A 20,967-nucleotide genomic window follows, 5' to 3' on the forward strand; every position below is an offset into this window, starting at 1 on the left:
AGAGTGACTCTTCCTCCTTTCAAATGCACACAGAAACACGCATATGGTTGCCCCCCTGTTCAATCTGTATATGGTTCAGTTCAAAGGAGTCCAAGCGAGGTGGCAGTCTGTGATATTATTCCAGTTATTAGCCTGGCCCACCATCTGCAGTGATCTACTGAGGAGTGGGTTTTATGAACTTCATAAAGGGATGGTTATTAGAGCTTCAGAGTGGAAATGGGCCGTCTGGCCTTTGAGTTTAGCAGCAGGGGTCCCGAGTGCTTTGATGTGAATCATACTGTTAAATAACTTTTGAGAGGTAGAGGGAGCTACTGAAACTGTAGGAAAGGTTAACCCTGTTATGTAAGTGATAATTGACCTAATTTATTTTTTCATTTCATCACTTTATTTTTTTCTAGTTTTTCTTTTTGTCCATTACACATCAGTGACAAAGACATTGAGACAGTTATGATGAATGAAAATGTACCCATTACTGTAGACATAACGATATTCCCCTTATCTTAGTTTAGTATTTTTTTAATATATAATGTCATTTGGTCCCTCATAGAAAAAAACGTACAACGTGAAAGGTTCATTTAGCGGGTGTTACGGGGCTTTCAACTGTATCACATAATCTTCCTCAGAACATGCAGCAGTTGTCATGGAAATGGCACAAGAAGACCTGTTATTTAAATCTGTGTGTAGTCTGTATTTGGCCTATCGCTTACCTTTCATTCAACAGAGAAGTTTATTACTTAGAATAGCATCCATTTACAACTATATATGAACACATGTTGATAATCAGCTCAGTGTCCTCTCTAACAAGTATTATATTAAAAATAAATCAGTTTGAAAATTAGTATTAGTGAGAGTTTTTATTTTTGTTTATTTTGTAATTAATTGCATGCTTCTTTACAAAAGTTAACCGTCTTTTATCTATATTTGTATTTCATGGCTGCGTTGAACCTTTATATATACAGTCTATGCGTTGAACGTGTTTATTTTCTGTTTCTTGTCAAGAAGATAGGAGCCAATCAGCACTCCTGAGATATAAGTAGGAACCAATGTGTGTCTTTCCAGATGTTTCGCCGGAAGGTAAACAGGTTTAGACTGCACACGTCAGACACACGCTTGCTAAGAGTAGCTTAGTACATTTTGGTTTGTGAATGCAAGTGTGTATGTATGATTGAAAAGCTGTTAGGAGTTTAATGGACAACAATTCAACTAGAAACAAAACCGATTAAGCTTTCAACTGGTGCACTTTTGAATCGGACTTTTATTCATCAGACAGTCGTTAGATGGTAACCAATGCGTCAATTACGCAGTACAGCAGCATCTCGGTGGTTTAACGCATTGGCTTAGTCTCTCCGTGCAATATACAAGGAGTGTATTATTAATATGATTACAGTGCCAATTGTTTCCCTGCCCATCTATGTCCATTATCAATAAGAGTGCACTCTTTATTTCGTATCTACCTGGGTACAGTGACGTGCCCATACCCAAATGGACCAATCCGTGGAGCTCCTCACACACACACACTCTCTCTGCGGTGAAACTGTGAGGAGCTGGGGGGGGTGGGTGGTGTGCTAGTGGAGCCTCGCAGCGGCGAAACTGTGGCGCGCTTACACTGTAGGTGTGCCGCGTTTGGGGGTGCGGGTGCTAGTGGAGCCTCGCAGATGGGGGTGCTGCAGCCCCCTCAGCATCCCCTCCTTCCCGCGTCCATTCGCGATGTCTCGCTGTCTCGCAGACCCCACGCAGCAAGTGGGAAATGAACCCAGCTCACACTGTCCGCTCCTCGCAGCGAGCCACGCAACGTCCCGCCAACACGGCACCCAGACCCCACGCAGCATTCTCATCTGTTTGTCATTATTGGTGTCATTTTCTGGTTGCTAACGCCATTGTAACACATAATCACTGATGTTCCGCTGTAACGGTGGTGATCTCATCAGAACAGAGTGGGCGAGCTGACCAATCAGAGCACAGTGGGCTCATAGGGAGGGGGGGGGGGCAGGAGCTCCAACAAGCCGTTTAGGACAGAGAGTGAATACACATACTATACAGAGATGCTGTATGAGAAACCAATGTGAGTTTGGAAAATTGCACAACATAAATCTATTCTAGTACCTCAACAATGGAATTATGATCAGTAGAAATGGCCATGACATGGGACCTTTAAAGCAAATCAAGCTATATTTGAAAAAGGAAAGGAAAAAAAGAAGCTGATTTCCGGTCACAAACTATTACTTACTTAGATGTGGATACATTTACTCATGAACTTTACTTAAGTATAACTTTGAGGTACTTGCAGGATTCTTTAATTAAGTATTTCCATTTATTGCTTTACTTTATGCTTCTATTCCAACACAATTCAGAGGCAAATATATACATAATATATGCGAACAAATTATTGATCTTGTATTATTATGTTAAAATGCACTTTATTGATCCGTCTGTGGAATTCACAAGCTACCAGGCAGTATATAAAGTAAAACAAACATGGTCCACTTAGCAGCTGCACCATTAAAGCCATCAACACATTGATGCATTATTATTAAAAAACATACAAACTATGAGGCAATATATTCTGAAATGGGCCAGTTTGCAGATATACTGCTGGTACTTGAATTATTTGTTGATTCTAAGGTTTAGTACTTTTACAAAAGTAACATTTTGAAGGTGGGTTTTATTTTTAACGGAGTATTTCTAAACTGGTAGGCCATTACAACTTTCACTTTAGTAAAAGCTACCTTTAGCCTCTTGAAGTGTCTGCAGCATCACTGTCCACTAGAAGGAACCCTTCACCCCTCACATAGTTCTGCTCTCATGTTGCAACTGAAAATCACAGAAGCATCAATCAACAATTGTATGTCCAGAATCTGTAATAAATTATATTTGACAGGTGATGCCAGTTGAGAGAGGATGTAGAAGAACATAAAAACTTAAAGGTCGAGGTTTAGGACTCATGTGGAGAGTTTCCTGTGAGGTATTGAACTCAGTCCAGTAGGTGGCAGCATGTTTAAGCAAATCAAATTGAACCATCCTGAATTCAGACTGTGCACATGGTGGGTCTGATTCATATGGAGGTTGTGTCTTGCTTAATATATATTTCTTTAAAAAGTCGTATCATATAAAACAATTATATATTTTTGAGCTTATGTGTTTTCACCTCATTTGTCTAGGAGCCTACAGGGAGACAGTGTGCTGTTTGTGGAGGGGACCCCGCGTCTTAAAGGCATGCTGCAACGCCGTGACGCAATTCACACTCTCCTGCTGCAACACAATAAAATATGAACCGCCAGGGTTCCGACGTGGGGATGCTTCTTTTGGGTGTCATTGTCATTTTAAATTGTGAGTAGAGAGGGGGGTGTCGCTGTCTGAACACCACCCATTCACCAAAACAACACACGGGATCAGCGTCTCTTTGACAGATCTCGCTGTCTGTCCGCACCTCTCGCTGGGTGCACCCTCCGCAGGCTCCGGACACAGAAAGCTCTCCACGCAGGGATCCTCATCGCATTACGCACATTTGAAGCCAGGATGCAGAGCGAACCAGTGGCCTGTACATGAAGATGCGATAACTACGGTAAGATTGAACGTTTTATTTGTCGATTTGATTTGCATATCAGCTGTTCGGTCCATGGCTGTCACACGGTTACAGACAAAAATAGCCTGAAGTTAAGGAGGACAAAGGGGCGGATGGAGACACAGGAGCTTTAATTATGTTGTCTTAACACGACCAGCACCCTTATGAAAATAGCTGTGTGTATGCTGTATGGCCCTGTGTACTGGGGTGTACTTCCTTAAGAAAGCACTGTAGCTGTTATAGATTTTAAAATGCTCAGTGTTTTGATCCTGTTGTCTATCACAGCTGTGTGGAGCATTGGAAGACATCTGTGGAGCAACTGTGGCTCATGTCCATCTATGGTGCTGTGAAGTGCACAGGTAGATCAGATGCTCAATCCTCTCCTCCCTTCTTGGTAGCAGGCCACACCATCACAGCCACCACCTAGACTTTCATTTAAGTTTCACACCAAATGTATTCCAGGGTTAGATCACCATATGTCTGTCCTTGTGTGAACAGGTCTAAAGCAGTGTATAGTGGATTCTCATAAATGTGAATTTGTTCTACTGTTATTATGATGAAGGTTATTGTAAGACTCTGCTTGACACTGACATTTTATTTTATGCCCTTCCACTTGTTCAGCCTAGTGTCCCCTTCATGCACGACACCAGATCACAACATTATAATGAGAGGCTATATATAGCATCTTGTTAAGTCACAGTAAAACTAATGATGCTGCTCTGGAAGTAGATGACAACAGTTGCACGTTAGCCATTAAATCAATCTCTCTCTCCCTGTCTCTGTTTTTCAAGGGATGCTAGCACCATGAGTGCAGGTTGTGTTGCAAGAGGAGATTGAATGCCTCTTTAATCTCAAGGTAAGACTTATTTTCTGCTTTGAACTTGTGTGTGTGTGTTCTATGGTAGCGCTGGAATTGATCCATAGCATTGAACTATTATCTATAATTATCTCTCCTTCATCTCAACTCCCCTTACTCAAACCCAAACGTCATTCACATATTCAACATTGTTAATCATGCATGTGGCTGTCTGAAAGCAAAGCACATGTTTGTATACATTTTCACATGCTGCATTAATTACTTTCTTTTTTAAATACCGACAGCTGTGTCCCACAGTGAGGTGTGTGTTTGTAGATGGAGGGGTGGGGGGGTACTTGTGTCAGCAAGTCTAAAGGGAATTCTCTTTCTTCTTAGGCTCAATTAGACAAATTGCTGTGAGGGTAAAAGCAAACAGTGGCAGCTGATCCATCTGAATGAGCTATTGTCTGTGGATAAAAAAAGGGGATTTGATGGCACACTGTTGCATGGCCTGAAACACATCCGAGATTCACGTAAAAATACAACATGAACAAGAAATATTAAGCTTGAAAAATGATGTCATTAGATCCATCTGTGTTAACAAGTGTGTGCTGCAGGCTGTGAATGTTCAAGTAGTTCACATTTTGTGCCAAGTTAAAATAATTTAGCTTGAGGGCGCCTTGCAAGCCAACTCTTGAGTCAGCGTTCGACCTTGAACTTGTGGATACGTGGATACACGCTATGCTGTTGAAGTTAGGATTCTGTACATGATTTTGTACTTATTCTAATCCAGGAACCAGTTTAAAACTTTAAGGTAAAGACACTTTAGAGAATAAAGTCAGCACACAAATTACATTTTATTAAGCACCATCAGCAGAAGATAGGGAAATAAGAAACATTGGTGACACAGCCAATGTTTGTAGTAATAGTAATGATAATATGAGTAATATGAGAGGAAGGAGCTAGAAGTATCCTGGTTGCTTACTATATACTATATTTCCACAATATTAATCACCACGGTATTCCTCCTGCCAAGGTCAACGGATACAAAACTCAGACAAAACAATTTATGTTTGAGCTCTGAGAATAATTTCGAAGGTTTATTATACCAGAGATTAATTAATTCAGTATGTGTTGTTCCTGTTAGTTTTGAGAAGTAAAGTTCAGAGAATCCTGTGTGTGTTCCAACTAGCTCTCGTTAGACCTCAACTTCTCCTTCTAAATATCAAAATGAATCTGTAAATACCGTGTCACTTATGCTGTCTGCCTTAAACCAAATTCACTTTCTTATTCGGTTTTCTAGACAAGAGTTTGTCATAGAAAAGTGCAATTGAATCTAGTGTTTTCATTATTCTGGCAAAGTTGGTGTACAAAAGTAGCACCCAGGGGGCATTGATTTGGCTTGTTTTATATAAATGTTGTGGGCTGGAGGTACACTATGAGTCTGTTTTTTGAGTTGTGTTCCTTATTTCCAAATAAAAGAAATGTAATGGTTGTACAAATAGGGATATTTTAGACAACACTGCTTTGGCAACAGTTTTGGGAATACCCTTTCCTGATTTAACATGACAAGGCCTCCAAGCACAAAGGAAACTCCATAAAGAATGGTGGTTTGGTGTAAAACAAATTGGCTGACCTGCACAGAGCCCTGACCTCAACCCCATTTAACATCTCTGGGTTGAGTCGTGCCAAACTGCAAGCCGGGCCATATCGCCCAACATCAGAGCACAACTTCACTGATGCTTTTGTGGCTGAATGGGAGTCAATTCTGCCGGCCAAGTTTGAAAATCTTGTAGAAAGCCTTCCCAGAAAAGGGTTGAAGTGTTAAAAGCTCATGAACATACCCAAGTCGGAAGATTAACTTTCCATCTAGTCCCCAGTTGTGGTGATTGTGATGCTGAAAGTACGTTGACTTTGCTAATGGATTTGTTTGCTAGATAAATTGACATGCGACACGATTTAGATGTGAATAAAAACACATGCACAATTGCATTAACACATGCAATAGACAGGCTCCTCATCCACACACTTGTTGTTCAAATGAAAAAGCAGACAGAGCAGCGGCTGGCGCTAGTCACTGTGACGAGAAGCCTCAATTGTCACAGCTAATGGCCTCTGACGCTGCCGTGTGTGTGTGTGTGTGTGTTTGTGTCTGTGATATCTAGCTTTTGACCAGACATGAATTTGATAAAAGCACGCTGATAAAGACCATGTTTGACTCGACATATCCTATAAGCATTGATTTACTGCAGCTGGAGAGATACATGTTTGTGCCTACAATAAAGACAGGGAGAGTAATGGGTGGTGCTTTCATTTTATAGCGGGTATCTGGCGAAACAGGAAGTTGACGTTTGAGACAAAGAAGGAAGTACTGGCTGACTAGATTACACAAAGAGATTTGACCTACACACTAAATACACACTTTGTATGCACAGGCTGTACTCAGCATGCAACCCAATTATATGTATGAGGTGCACTTCACCTTTGCCAGAACCAACAATAAATTATAGAAACAAGCAATGTTGGGGAAGCTATTTTAATACTTTTTCAAACTATGAATTACTCCACACTGGAAGAATCAAGGCAACTACCTTCTAGTTAGGCTAACTGAAGCTTAATAGAAAAAGTTGTGCAAACCACTTTATATAAAAATAAACGTATAGTTTATTTGCATGTAGTTCATTTCTCCTACTGCTAACAAGTAGTGGAGTAGAGCTCTATTGTTGTTTAAAAGTACATTCAAAAAACACAATGTTGCATTGGGACAACAGGTTAATTTATTACAATGAACATTTTTATCACACATTCAATGTCCTGTCTAATCACTAGAGCACCAAATGTGTATTAATCCACAGCTAAAATAGTCCCCAATAAAATGCACTATTCTGTCCTGTTATGTCATCAGCAGCCTTTTATTACATCAGGGGATTCAGATAAAATATAATTTAGTGTATCCTAGCATAACACTGTTTCATCTGTTTAAGTTGTATAAAAGTAAGTGGGGACTTTCATCTTTTACAGGGGATTCTGCACCTGCAGCCTTGTCTTGTAAGTGTAAGATTATACTACCTGATTAACTGTTCCATCAATGTTCTTCTTGAGATGGAAATAATTAGCTCAGAAAAATGTAATCAGACGCTCACTCTCCAGACACAGAAGGTTTGATCATCAAAGATAACAGGTTTCTTCACACAGAGCCACTGAGAAATACACCCTGCTATGTCATGTAACTTATATACTAATTGTCAGTGTCTGTGCTGATGCCTCTATTGTGTGGCACATCCCTGTCAAAAAAAGGGAGGGTGGGTGGGGGGGGATTAATGCTTTAGATATTTTGAGCTGCTGTCTGAGGATTCTTCTAACGATGTCGGTCTGATGGCAGTGCTGCTTGTTGAATTTAAAGAGCTTCTTTTGCTCAACACCAAGAGTGCTTGTAACAACTTGACACAGTGATCCATGAATACTAATTTCAAATATTATATTTAAGATTCTTCTACTTGCGTCTCCTATTAGCCACAGGCTATTATCCCTCCATTCTCATTTTCACAGTCAGTCTTCCTTTTATGATTACTAATCAGACACACTGTATTCCCTGCACTCTCATAATCCTGCAAAACAGCAACACTAATTCTGCCCATTTATTCCTAGTGTTCATACAGGATAAAATAATAACAACATTGCAAATATGAATCTGTAAATACACTCACAGTCGATGTTTTTCTGTCTCCCTCCCTCCATCACTCTATTCATCATATAATAGGGTGGATTATGACTAATACCAAATCCTCCGGCTGTTTGCTGGCTGTCAAGCAGCTTTTACAAAGATTATAAATTGCTTAATATGTTTTGATGCCTCTGTGTTTGGTCAGGACTGCGCGTTGATCCACCTTTTGATCTCCAAACTGTCTAATCTGGTTAGGCGGCACCAGACATCGATTTTCATAGCAAATCCGCTAGTTTTCAAAGTGAAGCGTTAAACACATTTGGCACCAGTTGAGAAAATCAACAGCTTGTAATGAAGAAAACAATCACATGTTTGTCTTGACGCTGACAGAGAAGATCTGAGTCAACAACTAAAGATGTCAGGAGAAAATGTATTGGTGTTGACCACCATAATTAGAGGTTATTAATTGATCGTGTGCTCTTTAGTCTTTGAAAAAGTGTTCCCAACAACAGCTAAATTATAAACCAACACACTTTCTATTTCTCTTTCACACATCACAAAGAGGTAGATCTAAGTTTGTTCCAGTCCTTTGGTGCTTTGGTTTAGCTCCTACGCATCCTACACACACACACACACACACACACACACACACACACACACACACACACACACACACACACACACACACACACACACACACACACACACACTGATAACCCTTCACTGGAGATTTTTACAAACACTCACATACTCTGAGGAGACCAGGGTTATACAGTGCGGAGGAGCTGCCTTGCTAAACAAAAGGACGCGGCGGGCATAAGGAACAAGATGAAAGCTTTACTGTTGGCATGGCAACCACCAGATGATCTGCATGGCAAGGTTTGATGTTTGACGTGTTGACGGTGGATTCTGGGTTGGAGAGAAAGAGAGGTGAGGAAAACCGGTTTGATCCAGCTAAGCTGCGCGAGTGTATTTATCTCCCTGGCTCTTTTATTGTTTTTATTCTCCTTCGTCCTTTCGTTAACAGATTCAGAGCAGCGTTACGTGACATCAAGCCTCCGCTACTGGGAGCTCATTATGCTGCCAGTCCAAGGGCTAAGACCCTCGAGCAGCAGTGTGTGTGTGTGTTCATATTCGCTTTTGGGTGTTTGCGTGATTGTCTTATGCTGTTGGCAAATATATTGGTCTAACAGGCGTATTGACACATCACACATTAATAGTGTCAGGGTTGGTCCCTACTGCCCCAACTGGAGCTGCTCCAATAGTACAGAAATTATATATACATATTTTTTTTCCCCATTACTCTGAATGCTCTTTTGCATGTTATCTTATTTATATTTAATCAGGCATTCAAACATTAATGATCAGGCTGAATCAAATACGTTTTTTTGAGTTGATACAAATAGACATTAATAGGGTTGACCTTGGGATTGATCATATTTTTTAAATATATTTTTTACAGTTATAAACTTATTGATTCATTTAAATACAATTGCATATTGTCATAAAAACATGGTTGTCTTAATGTTGCCACAGTTTTGATCACACCTGAACATTGACTGAGTGGCAGATGCTGCTGTTTCATCTTTTCCTGGAAAATCTGCCGCCTCCTTGAGGCTCTGTCCTCTCCTTCGTCTCTTTCTCCCTTCTCATCCTTGTATTCCTCTATCTCTCTGTCCTTCAGCAAGAGCTTAAAGTGGCAAGCGTTGTGGAACTAACACCTCGACTGCGCCCCTGGAGGTGTGTCAAGAGGTGCTGTTAGTGTTTGCCTCCTCACAGTCTGAGTTTCCTTGATTTGAAAATCAGCCATTTTGAACTCTTCTTCCCTAAGTGCCCCTCGTCTATATTTCCCTGTCTTGTATAATTAATTTTTGGATAGGAATGGAAACAACCAGTGCAAATGTGAATTTCTCACATTGCTTTCATTCAGTCTTCTTATAACTGTTGCATTGTGTAGTGTAAACTACAGCATATGCATGTACTGTTACCTGGGTGCTAACTGGGTGCGGACTGGGACCATGATTACTTTATTGTCACATCAAGTCTAACATTGATTTGAATCACAGTAGCCCTGTTTGCAACATTGATGAATATTCAAGCCAAGAGAAAAGGACATATATTTAACATAACATTACAATCATTGAAAAGAATATAATCTATCTTTTGAAAGGGAGCAATGGAGCCTGAAAGAAATGCTTGTGTAGTATTAACCTGTGCTATGGTCATGTGACTGTCTCTGGCCCGCAGGAAAACAAAGGACTCACGTGAGCCTTTGTGTCTTTCTCCATGTTCTCCCTCTGCTTTAGGTGCTCTCTTCTCATTATCGGACTCCCTCAGTCTACGCTCCCTTTTTGCCGCTTTTGTTTGCGTTCGTATACATCCAAGCAACTGCACAGGTCATGTGACAAAGGAGCTCATTTCTGTGTGCGCTTGTTAGTGAGAAAAGACAGCTTCTGTGAGTGTGTGTGTGTGTCTCTGGGCTGTTAGTGACAATCGACTGCTCCATCAGCCACTCTCTCCCTTTCTCTCTCTGCATCCTGTGTTCATCTTCAATCCCTCTGTCTCACCCGATCTATCTTCCAGCTGTCACCCACCCCTTTTATTGCCTCGCCGACTTGCTCTTACTTGACTTGCTCTCCATTTTCCTCCTGCCCCATTTTTCACACAGTCATCGGCTCAGTATGTTCTGGACGCCCGCCTTGATTTCCTGGTTTTACTTTTCTACTTGATCTTCCTTCTGTGGAAACTTGGCGTGCCGACTTAACATCCTTCAGCAGAGGTCATGCTAGTCTGTCCTCGACACCTGCTGACTCATCCAATCACATCAACACTCTGTTACCTAAAGAGGACGATTCAGTAGAATGGTTTTTAGCAAAGATAAGACTCCTCAATTGAACAAATACAGCAAGCACAAATCAACAGAAACACAGACAAAATATATCATGATATATTATCATGTCGTACACATCATTTCAAAGCTGTGAACTTATCATTTCAAATCAGAGGCTTCAAATATGTTGTTTTTAAAGTCAAAATATCTCTCAGCACCTGTTGAGTAACTGTTGAGTCATTAGTATTGATCCTTGACATAAAATGACTCCCACATGTAAAGATACAGTAGATTGTGGCCGGTTTCTGCTAAAGGACTGAACATGAAATGGGGAACTTCAAAGATTTTACACAACAATATATTTGTACAGGTGTTGGGGAATGCTTCTGTTAATAACACGTTTTATAAAGCCCTTTATGGCTCAATTGGGAGCAGAGTGAAGTCAATTGCCTAAGGTCTCTTTAGTCACTGATGGTCAAGGCTAAGTGGTAAAAATGTGGCTTGTGGAGGTAGAAATGAGTGATTTCACCAGAATACATAATAGCGCTATACTGCCATAACAAACACAACATTTTAGACCAACCTGTTGGTGGTTACAGTAAGTTGTATTTTGGGTAATGAAGAAGACACAGGGTTTTGACAAGGAATAATGGCTATATAACATTATATTGCTTCTTGCATCATGCTATGTTAATTAGATTCAATGCTTAATCACTGGAGAGCTCTTTGCATATACATTTGAACTTATTTTCAGACCTTTTACTTTGATACTGTTCATTCATTTCACCAATGTATTGTTCTTCACACACCTTTCACCTTCCTCTATCATGGCATCTGTGCTGTTTTCTACTGTCCTCCGCTGGCAGCATCTTGGTAGGTTTAATCCTATTTAAAGACAAGCTTCCATCTTTATCGATTCGGTGAGGTCAACCTGTGTTTATGATTTATAACAAAGGCAGCAACGTCTCGCATACCTATGTTACAATTTATTCATAATCAACAGGCACAAATTCTTACGCAGGTTTAAGCATGACCTATTGGCAGGGGCGGACTGTCCATCGGGCCGGTCGGACAATGTGGGCCGGTCGGATAAGTCACTAGCACTCCCCCCCCCCCCCCCCCCCCACCCCCCCCCCCCCCCCCCCCCCCCCCCCCCCCCCCCCCCCCCGTTGACAATTTACTAGCGGTATTTACTTGCAGCACCGAGGTGGGCCGCTCGCGAAGCCACTAGCACCCCCACCCCCCCCCCCCGTTGACAATTTACTAGCTGTAATTACTTGCGGTACCGAGGTGGGCCGGCGGTACCGAAGTGGGCCGGTCGAGAGTCCCGGGCTGATTTGTAGTCCCAGTCCGCCCCTGCCTATTGGTGATTTCTATTGGTGTAGTGCAGGGGTGTCAAACTAAAGGCCCGGGGGCCAAATCCGGCCCGTGACTTCATTTTCTGTGGCCCCATAAGAGCTTGCAAAGAATATAATATGTTTATTATACGATTACATGCCGATTTACAGAAGCACGTTGCCCATAATCATGTCCCACAATGCATCTCAAATTAGAAATTTTTTCTCCGAATTTGACTTTTTATTTTCAAAATGTCATTTCTTTTTTTTCTTTTGACTTTTTTTCCAGAATTTGGCTTTTCTTTTTAAATCATTTTGTGAAATTCTCACTGAAGAGACTTATGAAGTTATTACCCTATCCGATAATAATCCAATGCAGAGGCAATAATGTAATATAATACATTATTTTATATATATTAAATATTTATATATGTATTTTTATAGAGTCTTATATATAAAACTGGCCCTTTGAATGCAACCATGATGCTAATGGCCCGAGATGAAATTGAGTTTGACACCCCTGGTGTAGTGCAACTAAAGTTCTCTGGGAGTCACTTATAAACAAAATGTATGTTGTTTTGTTTCATCTGTAGTATAACATTGGCAATTCACTAGTTCATAGAGGGTTATATATGCAAGACCTTTCATTGGCCTAGACAAGTCATTTCCTGCTGGTTGCCTGGGAACTGTTCCTAGCCTAGAAATAGGCTATAGCATTTTTTTTTTACCTTTTAAAAAGAGGCTGCTCAACATGCCTCCTCAGGGCCTGAAATCTGTCAGGGTGTGTGAGAGTCCAGAAATATCTACCCATTCATCAAATGCAGAGAGAGGAGAGGGAGACCCGCTGAGGCTCAGTCAAAAGAGAAAAAAAGACTGAAAAGTAGACACATATTGAATCTGCTGCAGCATCTGCTAAACCCAATAAATCAGGATTTAGATTGAATTACACAACTAAACTAAACAACACTGTAGTGAATGCTTTTTGAGGCACACAGTTAGTGTTAAATCAATTAAGGATTTTAGTAAATTCCTGATTTTCGGTGGTTCATTCAGCCGAGAGACTCAATATGCTGAAGGCAAACTGTTCATAAATAAATCTCCATCTCTCTATAAGCAGCCGCTCTGTACCTCTCTCTCTTCACCACTCATTCTCATGTCTGTTTTTCTTGTTTGTGAAGCAGGAGTTTTGGTCGGGAAGGGATTACAGATTGTGAATTAGGAAATGGTCACTGGAGTTTCTGTGTGTATTTCTCTGATTTATCCTGTGTGGTCATTTCCCTTTCCATTTCCACTGTCTACCTTTCACCCCCTTATATTATTCTTACACCCTGCTGCTTTTAGCTCCCCCCCCCCCCCCCCCCCCCCCCTCTCGTCTCCCGGGGTGCTGGCTTTAGCTGATTAGAGTAGCCCTGCTTGCTTTGATTAATTGGATGAGTCTTCGTGCCAGACTCCTCTTGTCTCCTCATCCTCATCCAGGAGCGGATAAAACAAACATGGGGCTTTTAATGGCAGTGGTGCATTGATGAGAGGAACTAACTAAAACCACCGTGGGTGTGTCAGCAAACAGTTTACTCAACCTGAAAAGCAATAGACATGTTTCAAACGTGTTTTAGCTACTCATATAGCCAGCTTTCTTTTGTCTGTGTAAGAACCAAAATACAAGCAGTATGTTATTTTAAATCATTTACAAGTACAAATGCATCTGTTTTGAAATATACAAGGGAATAACATAAAGGTATATCTACTAAATGTGATATATGTTAGCATAGAATATTTTAATATTCACCGTGGGACTTCAACAAACAGCTATTTTAATCATCAATTTCAATGAATGTGCCGATTACTTTCTCAAGTCTATAAAAACACTGTAAGGTTAGGAACAAATTCCAACCCATACTGACATGCTTTTTTTGCTGAAAATGTGTACATTTCATATACATTGTACATGGAAAGTACTGATTTATCCACCAGTGATACGGTTTTGCATGGTGACCATCCGTCCATGCTCACCCTGTCGACCTCCAAAACATTTTAACCCGTCCTTCAGACGTTTGTGACGACAACAACCACTTCCATCTCCATGTCTCCGTCTCCCCTCTTCGTATTTGACTCCTTTCTCCTCTCTGTCATTCTCTTGTCTGTGTCATCCTCTGCATTTTCTCCCTCCATCTCTGCCATTTTTAAGAGAATCCCACTTCAAAAGCTTGTCTCTGAAAGGTCGTATGCAGACTCTACAGTCCCCCCCCCCCCCCCTGTGGTTCTTCATCTTTCTTCTTTTTGTTGCTCTCTTTTATGTCTTCCTCTTTCCTTGTTCTTATTCAGTCGTGCTCTGTCCCTAGCACGGCCATGGCAGAAGGAACACACAAAACCCCACTGTAGCACAGCCAAGTGAGAGGCTGGCAGGGAAAGTCAAATGCTCTGTTATTCCATCCCAGCAAATACAATCTCTGGAGATGCGGCGCCAACCAGAGAGCCCCAAGGGGCGCCGGGGCTTTCTCAGAAATTCTGATTACAAGCTTACCGCTCTGTTGTTTTCCTCTGTCCCTCCTAGAGCATTTCTATCAACAGCAGAACGACTCTCTCTATATATATATATATGTGTGTGTGTTTGTGTGTGTGCTTGTTTTGCCCTGCCTGTTTGATTTGGCTAACCAGGGATGATGGACGGTATGCGATGTGGAAGAATAAACAGGCACAATAACTCAATAACAACTTGAGGCCTCATTCAGTGAAATCACTGCATGATGAATGACTCTGGTTCCGCTGCGTTGAGACTGTACAATAGACGCCTTGTTCCTGTGACCACTGGAGCCTAACTGCTGCTTTGTTGTGTGATTATGTCCTACATATTGTTGTGCGTGGGGGGGTACTTATATCTATGTATATGTTTATGTTTTATACGATACCGTAAAGCATAGATAATGCAAAACATGACAGTTATTGCCTATTAAACAATCAATTTCAGCCTAAATGACGAACGCAGTACTGATATGGGCAGTGTCCATACAATATGGTCTATTGCCTGCGTGTGGTTGACTTGTGGAATGATCTGCCAGAAAGCGTTGTCACATCCAAGACGGTTAACTGTCTCAAGTCCCGCCTCGACCATTACTGGTCAAACATCACCTTCACTTTGGACTATGTGACTGTTGCCAGCATCCATAGTATATAAAGAACAGTGATCTACTTATTTATGAGCGACTAAAAGGCCTTAGGCCTATTACAGCCGTATCTTATCGATTGATTGATTGATTGAATATGTGATGTATGAATACAAATTAGTCAAACAACTAAAAGGAATACTCGCATTTAAGGATTTTGTGCATTTTGAGGTTCATAATTTAAAAACAATTATTACAGTCTTTACCTAAATATTTTTTGTGTGTAATGTGAATGATGTTTCCAGTAGCAACAATCATCTATCTGACTCTGCTGTTCATCTCAGTTACATTATTATCTTTTAGCTCACTGTGTTGGTTTTACAGCACATAATTATACTGATTTGGTTCAGTCTCACTATTATCACCATTTCCAGCAGCAGCACTCAATGAGAAAGCTCTGTTAAACCAACAGCACACAAACAGCTTGCTTTACCGCACCTAATGGCAGAGAAAGTGGTGGAGACCCAAACAGAGGTGAAAGGAAAGTCAACAATGGACTTGAATTCACCGGGTGGCCAGAAACATAACTCAAAATGAATGCTAACATTACCCTGTACAAACTAAATGTCCGAAAAATAGTCCTGCACAAGTAGCCAACCCAATTTAAGTTATCAGAATGTTTTCAGATCGTAATTTCCATCCAATAGTCATGATTTTCCCTCCACGAGTCAGAGTAGCATCCTTCCTTTTGTTTTCTCCTGTATGATCCTTACCACCTCACAACAGTCAGCTGCAGCCCTGTGGGGGGTGGAGTTAAATACAGCTGAAATGCTGATGGCCCCTCTCCTCGGGGCTCATGTGTCCTGAAGTAACCCATTAATCATGTTGCCATAGCAGGGGTGAGTGATGCTGGTAAGACAGAGAAAGGCCAGGCTGGGAGCGACTCAGTCTGTCAGCTAAAGCCTTGCATAATGAGGGCTAATGGATGGGGGGGCATAGACATACCTGTCCAGTCTACTCACATTAGGATGAATAGAGAGCTGCTGGGCTATTCTTCTCTGTACTCTGTACTGTGTACTGTGTGTGGATGGAGAGTGTGTAGAGCATATGTTAATCTAATTTTAGATTCTTCACCTCCTTACTGCACTGATGTTATATACCAATGTTTTAGTGTTTCTATGGTTGCTAACAGTGCTTCTGTGTGTCTCTCTCAGGCTGTGAGCCCTGTGCAGGCTGGTGATGAGCAGTCAGGGCAGCAGCAGCTGGGGAAATGGCCAGCATGCTGACACCCCTCCACCTCGCCACGCCCCTGGACCTAAGCTGCAGGTGCAGCGCTCCCTCTCTCGTGACACCATCACCATCCACTTCTCTGCTCTGGGGAAGGAGGAAGACGACGAGGAAGAGGAGCTCTATGGCGTACCTCTTGAATCTAAATCTGAGCTTGATGTTGAAGGGGCTGATGTTCCGTCTGTCCTCGAGGGCTTGGAGGCAAGTGAGAAGCTTCTGTTTGAATCTGCTGGAATGGAGACTTCCTCTGGAGCTGCTCTACTTCCTGTTTCCTCCACCACCCTGTCTGCAGAGCCTGCAGAGCTTCCCCCACACACACCTTCTCCAGCTATGACTATTACCCCAACCGCCACACACCCCCACCTGAGCTCCACCCCCCCTGCCAGCTCATCCTGGCCCTCTGAACGACCCTCCGCCAACCTCCCATCCTCGGGCTCCTCGTCCCCTTCCAAGTCTGCAGCGATGTCCTCCTCCAAGCCTTTCCTCAGCCTGGTCAGGTCCTTGTCCAACGACGTTGAGTCTCGCGAGACTACTCCTCCACCTACAACTACACCATCGCACGCCAGGCACCGTCACTTAATGAAATCTTTTGTCAAGTCTCTTTCCACGGACACTTCAAAGGCCGAACATCAGGAAGGGCCTCTTCAAGTGCAGCCATCCCAGCGGCCTCCACCTCGCAACATGCAGCTCTTCAAACAGTTCTCCCAGCCTCGCTTATGCTCCAGCCCCGTCGTTGTCACTAAAGCTGGTGGAGACTCCAAAACGGCTCCTTCTTCCCCCATAATGTCCCCAGATGGAAGATCTTTCTTCAAGGTCCAAGAGGTGGAGGCCAGGATCGAGGATACCAAGCGACGGCTTTCAGAGGTGATGTCCGACCCCCTGCAGCTCTTCAGTAAGATCATGGGGGATGAGTCTGGTGGAGGAGCTGCAGGAAGTGCCGCTCATCGTGCCAAATCGCTGTCCTCCAGCGCGTCAGAGCTCAGCGGATCGACCACGGTGAATGGACACACGGAAGGGAACAACAACTATAGCATCAAGGAGGAGGAAGGGGCAGAAGAGGAAGAAACCCCCACAGGCAAGGGTGCGGATTCTGTTTTGTTCTCCTTCCCATCGCTGGCCCCGGCCCCAGCCCTCGCCCAGGCCTCCTCCTCCTCCACTTTCGCCAGGTCTCCCTCTCTCACTCTGGGCCGCTGCTCCATGTCGGCACTGGTAGCCCGACAGGAAGACGAGGACTTCTGCGAACTGTACAGTGAAGACTTTGAGTTGTGTACCGATACAGAAACGCCGGAAGGGGATCGCCCAGGCTCCCGGCAGCCCCACACTGGTAGCACTGGGCTGTGTAGTGAACTTGACACAGAGGAGGAAGAGAAGGAGAAGGAGGAGTTGGAGACTTTGCCAGTGACTTGCCTCATCTTCCTTACACAGTTGGTGTACTGCTATATAATCCTTCCAGTGCCTCCATATGTATGTTCGGTGGTGCATGGGATAGTAGCTGGGTTCATGTTGGCCTTGCTGGTCCTCTGGCTGTCCTCTCCTCGAGGCTCGTCATCGGGGACGAGGAAAGGAAGGGGAAGGATGGATCATTGGAATGTTGCCCAGCTGGATATCAAAGAGCCAGGAACCTTCAAGGTGAGTAAAAGCATTGCTGAATGACTTTAAAATGTAAACTTGGTTTGGATCTGTTGTCAAAAGACGGTAGCTTTTTCTGCAGGTGTCCTTGCTTCACTGCCTCTTACACTAGCATTAAGGTCTTACTCTGATAGTGCTGCAACATTATCATTTGCATATGTAAGATGCATGCTTTGAGCCGATTTGCAGGTAGTCAAAGCTTTAATGCAAGCTTGCAAAAACAACTTGTTGAACATAGCTAACACTATGATCAAGTCTGATAGTGGAGATTAAAGACTAAGATGACTAGAAGTTGAGTTGATTGATTACATGATTTGTTATTTCAGAGTTCTTTTTTGGGTTCTTTTATGAATGATTTGATATGCAACCATTAGGCTAGATAAGAATAAAGACTTGATCCCCATTAAATCAACCTTTTTCCATTGAATAAGAGTGTGTTTATGTGTCTGTGTTATGTTATTAATAGCTATTAGACTGCATAGGCTATAATGCACAAGATGCCTAATTTTCCTTTACATTAATGCACTACATTTTAACAATTCATTAAAATATGGAATAACTAGTGGCATTAGAATGTGCCACCGAATTAGGGCTTTTATGCCCAAAGTATTTCTCCGGGAGGGCCTGTACCCAGACCCTCGTGGCTTGTAACTTGTTGGCTCTTTCATATCCTTGGGGGAAGTCGTGATCAGAAGCTCAAAAAGAAAAACTAGGATAAAGAGAGGAGAAGAAAATGTTCATGTCGAGGTGCTAGGCAGACTAGCAAATGCAACCTGCCGTATTTGGTTCGGTTTTAAGGAGGAAACCAGTTTATATAAAACTAGAAGACTTGGAGTGGGAGAGGATGAGGGTCCCTGTTTGAAAATGTAGTGTTGGCAAGAGTAGACTTATATTAGATTTAGCATTAAAGGTTTTACAATTGCAGTTGCTTGCATCTGTATGACAAAAAACATCCAAAGTGAGAACAGCAAACAGTGAGCTGAATCCAATATATCTGTGTTTGTTTTGATGACAAGCATAAGCTTAACTGTAGTAAGTGCTTTTGTTTTGTACATTTTTACTACATGTTTTTCACTTTCCCACTAGCCAGGCACTGAATTATCCCCTGATGTTTCTATTGAATTGGCTTTGCTCTCAGAGCCTCCTTAGGGACTGATAAGGTGGGAGGCGGATGAGAATGAAACTCTATCCAGCCTCAGGGGGGACCAGCAGCAACATATTGGGCTTTAATTACACTTTTGAAAACGTCTACAATATTTTCACTCTGTCCTCTGTTACCCTCAGTCACTGCTGAAGAGAAATGTATATGTAGTATTTTGAAGGATTATGTAAGCATGTGTTTGTGCCTTCAGTGGTACCAAGCTGTTGCACAGGAGAGCCTGATAGCTAGCGGGCACAGCTGTTCCAAGAAGAGGAGCTCAGCAGTTGTGCACACCATGATACACACATTTCAACGATAGACCAAAGAGCACACAAGTGCAGGGCAGCAGCCGGGGACTCTTCATCTTTCTCTCCCCCCCAGGATCAACTCAGACTCAATGTTTCAGATTACCCACTTTACCTTTTGGTTGTGTGTTATGAACTATGTGGCACCACCTCTGAGTGACAATTTAGTTTTTAAATATACCGGCAGGTGATTTAATTTTGTTTCTTTTTAAATACTGCAGGGAGAGTTGTTTATTGATGACAACAGTTGGCAGTCAAAAGTGTTGTATCCCTACGCTTTATTTTAACAATAGAACCCCAACAAAGATTGTGACATTAGGTTATTACAGATATATTTGTTATCTCGTAATTAACAAGACTGGCAGAGGATGCCAGAAAATTATCTATTACAAAACAAAAAAGACTTATCTTTACAAACCATATTCATCCTCCAATTCAAATGTGTTAGTGTTGTCCGTTTATGTAAAAAAAACTATTACAATTGTATGCCATCTTTTTTAACCTATTTAATATCAGCCTAGAACGACAAGTATATTAAGATAAATTCACTGGTGGGAAGTACAAAACATGTTGAACGCCCAACAGTTCAGTTTTCTTTCACTCAAATACTTGCCTGCCTTTCGCTTTCTTTCCTCCTCAATAAACTTAATCATAATGAGATTGTTATAAGATGACTTAAACAACTCAAGCACAATAAACATCTGACGGAAGAATGTTCACACATAATATTTCAGTCCATGGGTTAGCATGCCAGCTGTAGAAAAAATAATAGCAAAAACAATAAATATTTGTACAGTGTAAACACCAATATCAACTCACTAGTAACTATACAGAAATAGTGAGTAAATGTATACCCCGAAAGTCTTGGTGTTTTAATTTGAGTCTGATGTGTGTATATTTGCTGTAATGATAGATATAGAGTCTGTGTCAACTAAAACGTTTTCCCTCTTGACCCCCACTCCCAATCTCTCAGGGCTGGATGAATGAGATCCACTGCTACGACCCGGAGATGTACCACGCCACTTTGACCCACTCTGTTTACGTCCGTCTAGAGGGCTCTGTGCTGCGTCTCTCCAAACCCAACCGGAACATTTCCCGCCGTGCCACACACAACGAGCCTAAACCTGACGTCACTTACATCAGCCAGAAGATCTATGACTTGACGGACAGCAAGGTGGGTGTATGTGGGAAATTAAATAGAGACATGCTGACATTTCAGAACTGTGTATGTGTGAGGGAAGGAAATGAATTATATAGGTGTAACTGTAAGTGTGTGTGTGTGTTTGTTTTTCTCTGCTGGCTCCTCAGTTTATTT

The 20,967-nt window shown here is 42.1% G+C and overlaps 1 protein-coding gene across 5 annotated transcripts in view; it reads left to right on the plus strand.

Moving 5' to 3' along the window:
• Positions 1–3,206: 3,206 nt before the first annotated feature.
• The window catches only part of tex2 (testis expressed 2), a 28,357-nt gene continuing 10,596 nt past the window's right edge, over positions 3,207–20,967 (plus strand). The window contains exons 1-5 of one of the 5 annotated variants that reach the window (XM_034143291.1): positions 3,207–3,562; positions 3,848–3,921; positions 4,354–4,418; positions 16,505–18,206; positions 20,626–20,826. In XM_034143291.1, coding sequence (XP_033999182.1) covers positions 16,530–18,206; positions 20,626–20,826 — 1,878 coding nt within the window. In that variant the 5' untranslated portion in view covers positions 3,207–3,562; positions 3,848–3,921; positions 4,354–4,418; positions 16,505–16,529. Of the gene's footprint in view, positions 3,563–3,847; positions 3,922–4,353; positions 4,419–7,380; positions 7,407–16,504; positions 18,207–20,625; positions 20,827–20,967 lie in introns of those variants that run through there. The other 4 variants (XM_034143290.1, XM_034143294.1, XM_034143292.1 and 1 more) reach the window with 4 other exon arrangements.

This window comes from Trematomus bernacchii, unplaced genomic scaffold (genome assembly GCF_902827165.1).
Source record: "Trematomus bernacchii unplaced genomic scaffold, fTreBer1.1, whole genome shotgun sequence".
Classification (NCBI taxonomy): domain Eukaryota; kingdom Metazoa; phylum Chordata; class Actinopteri; order Perciformes; family Nototheniidae; genus Trematomus; species Trematomus bernacchii.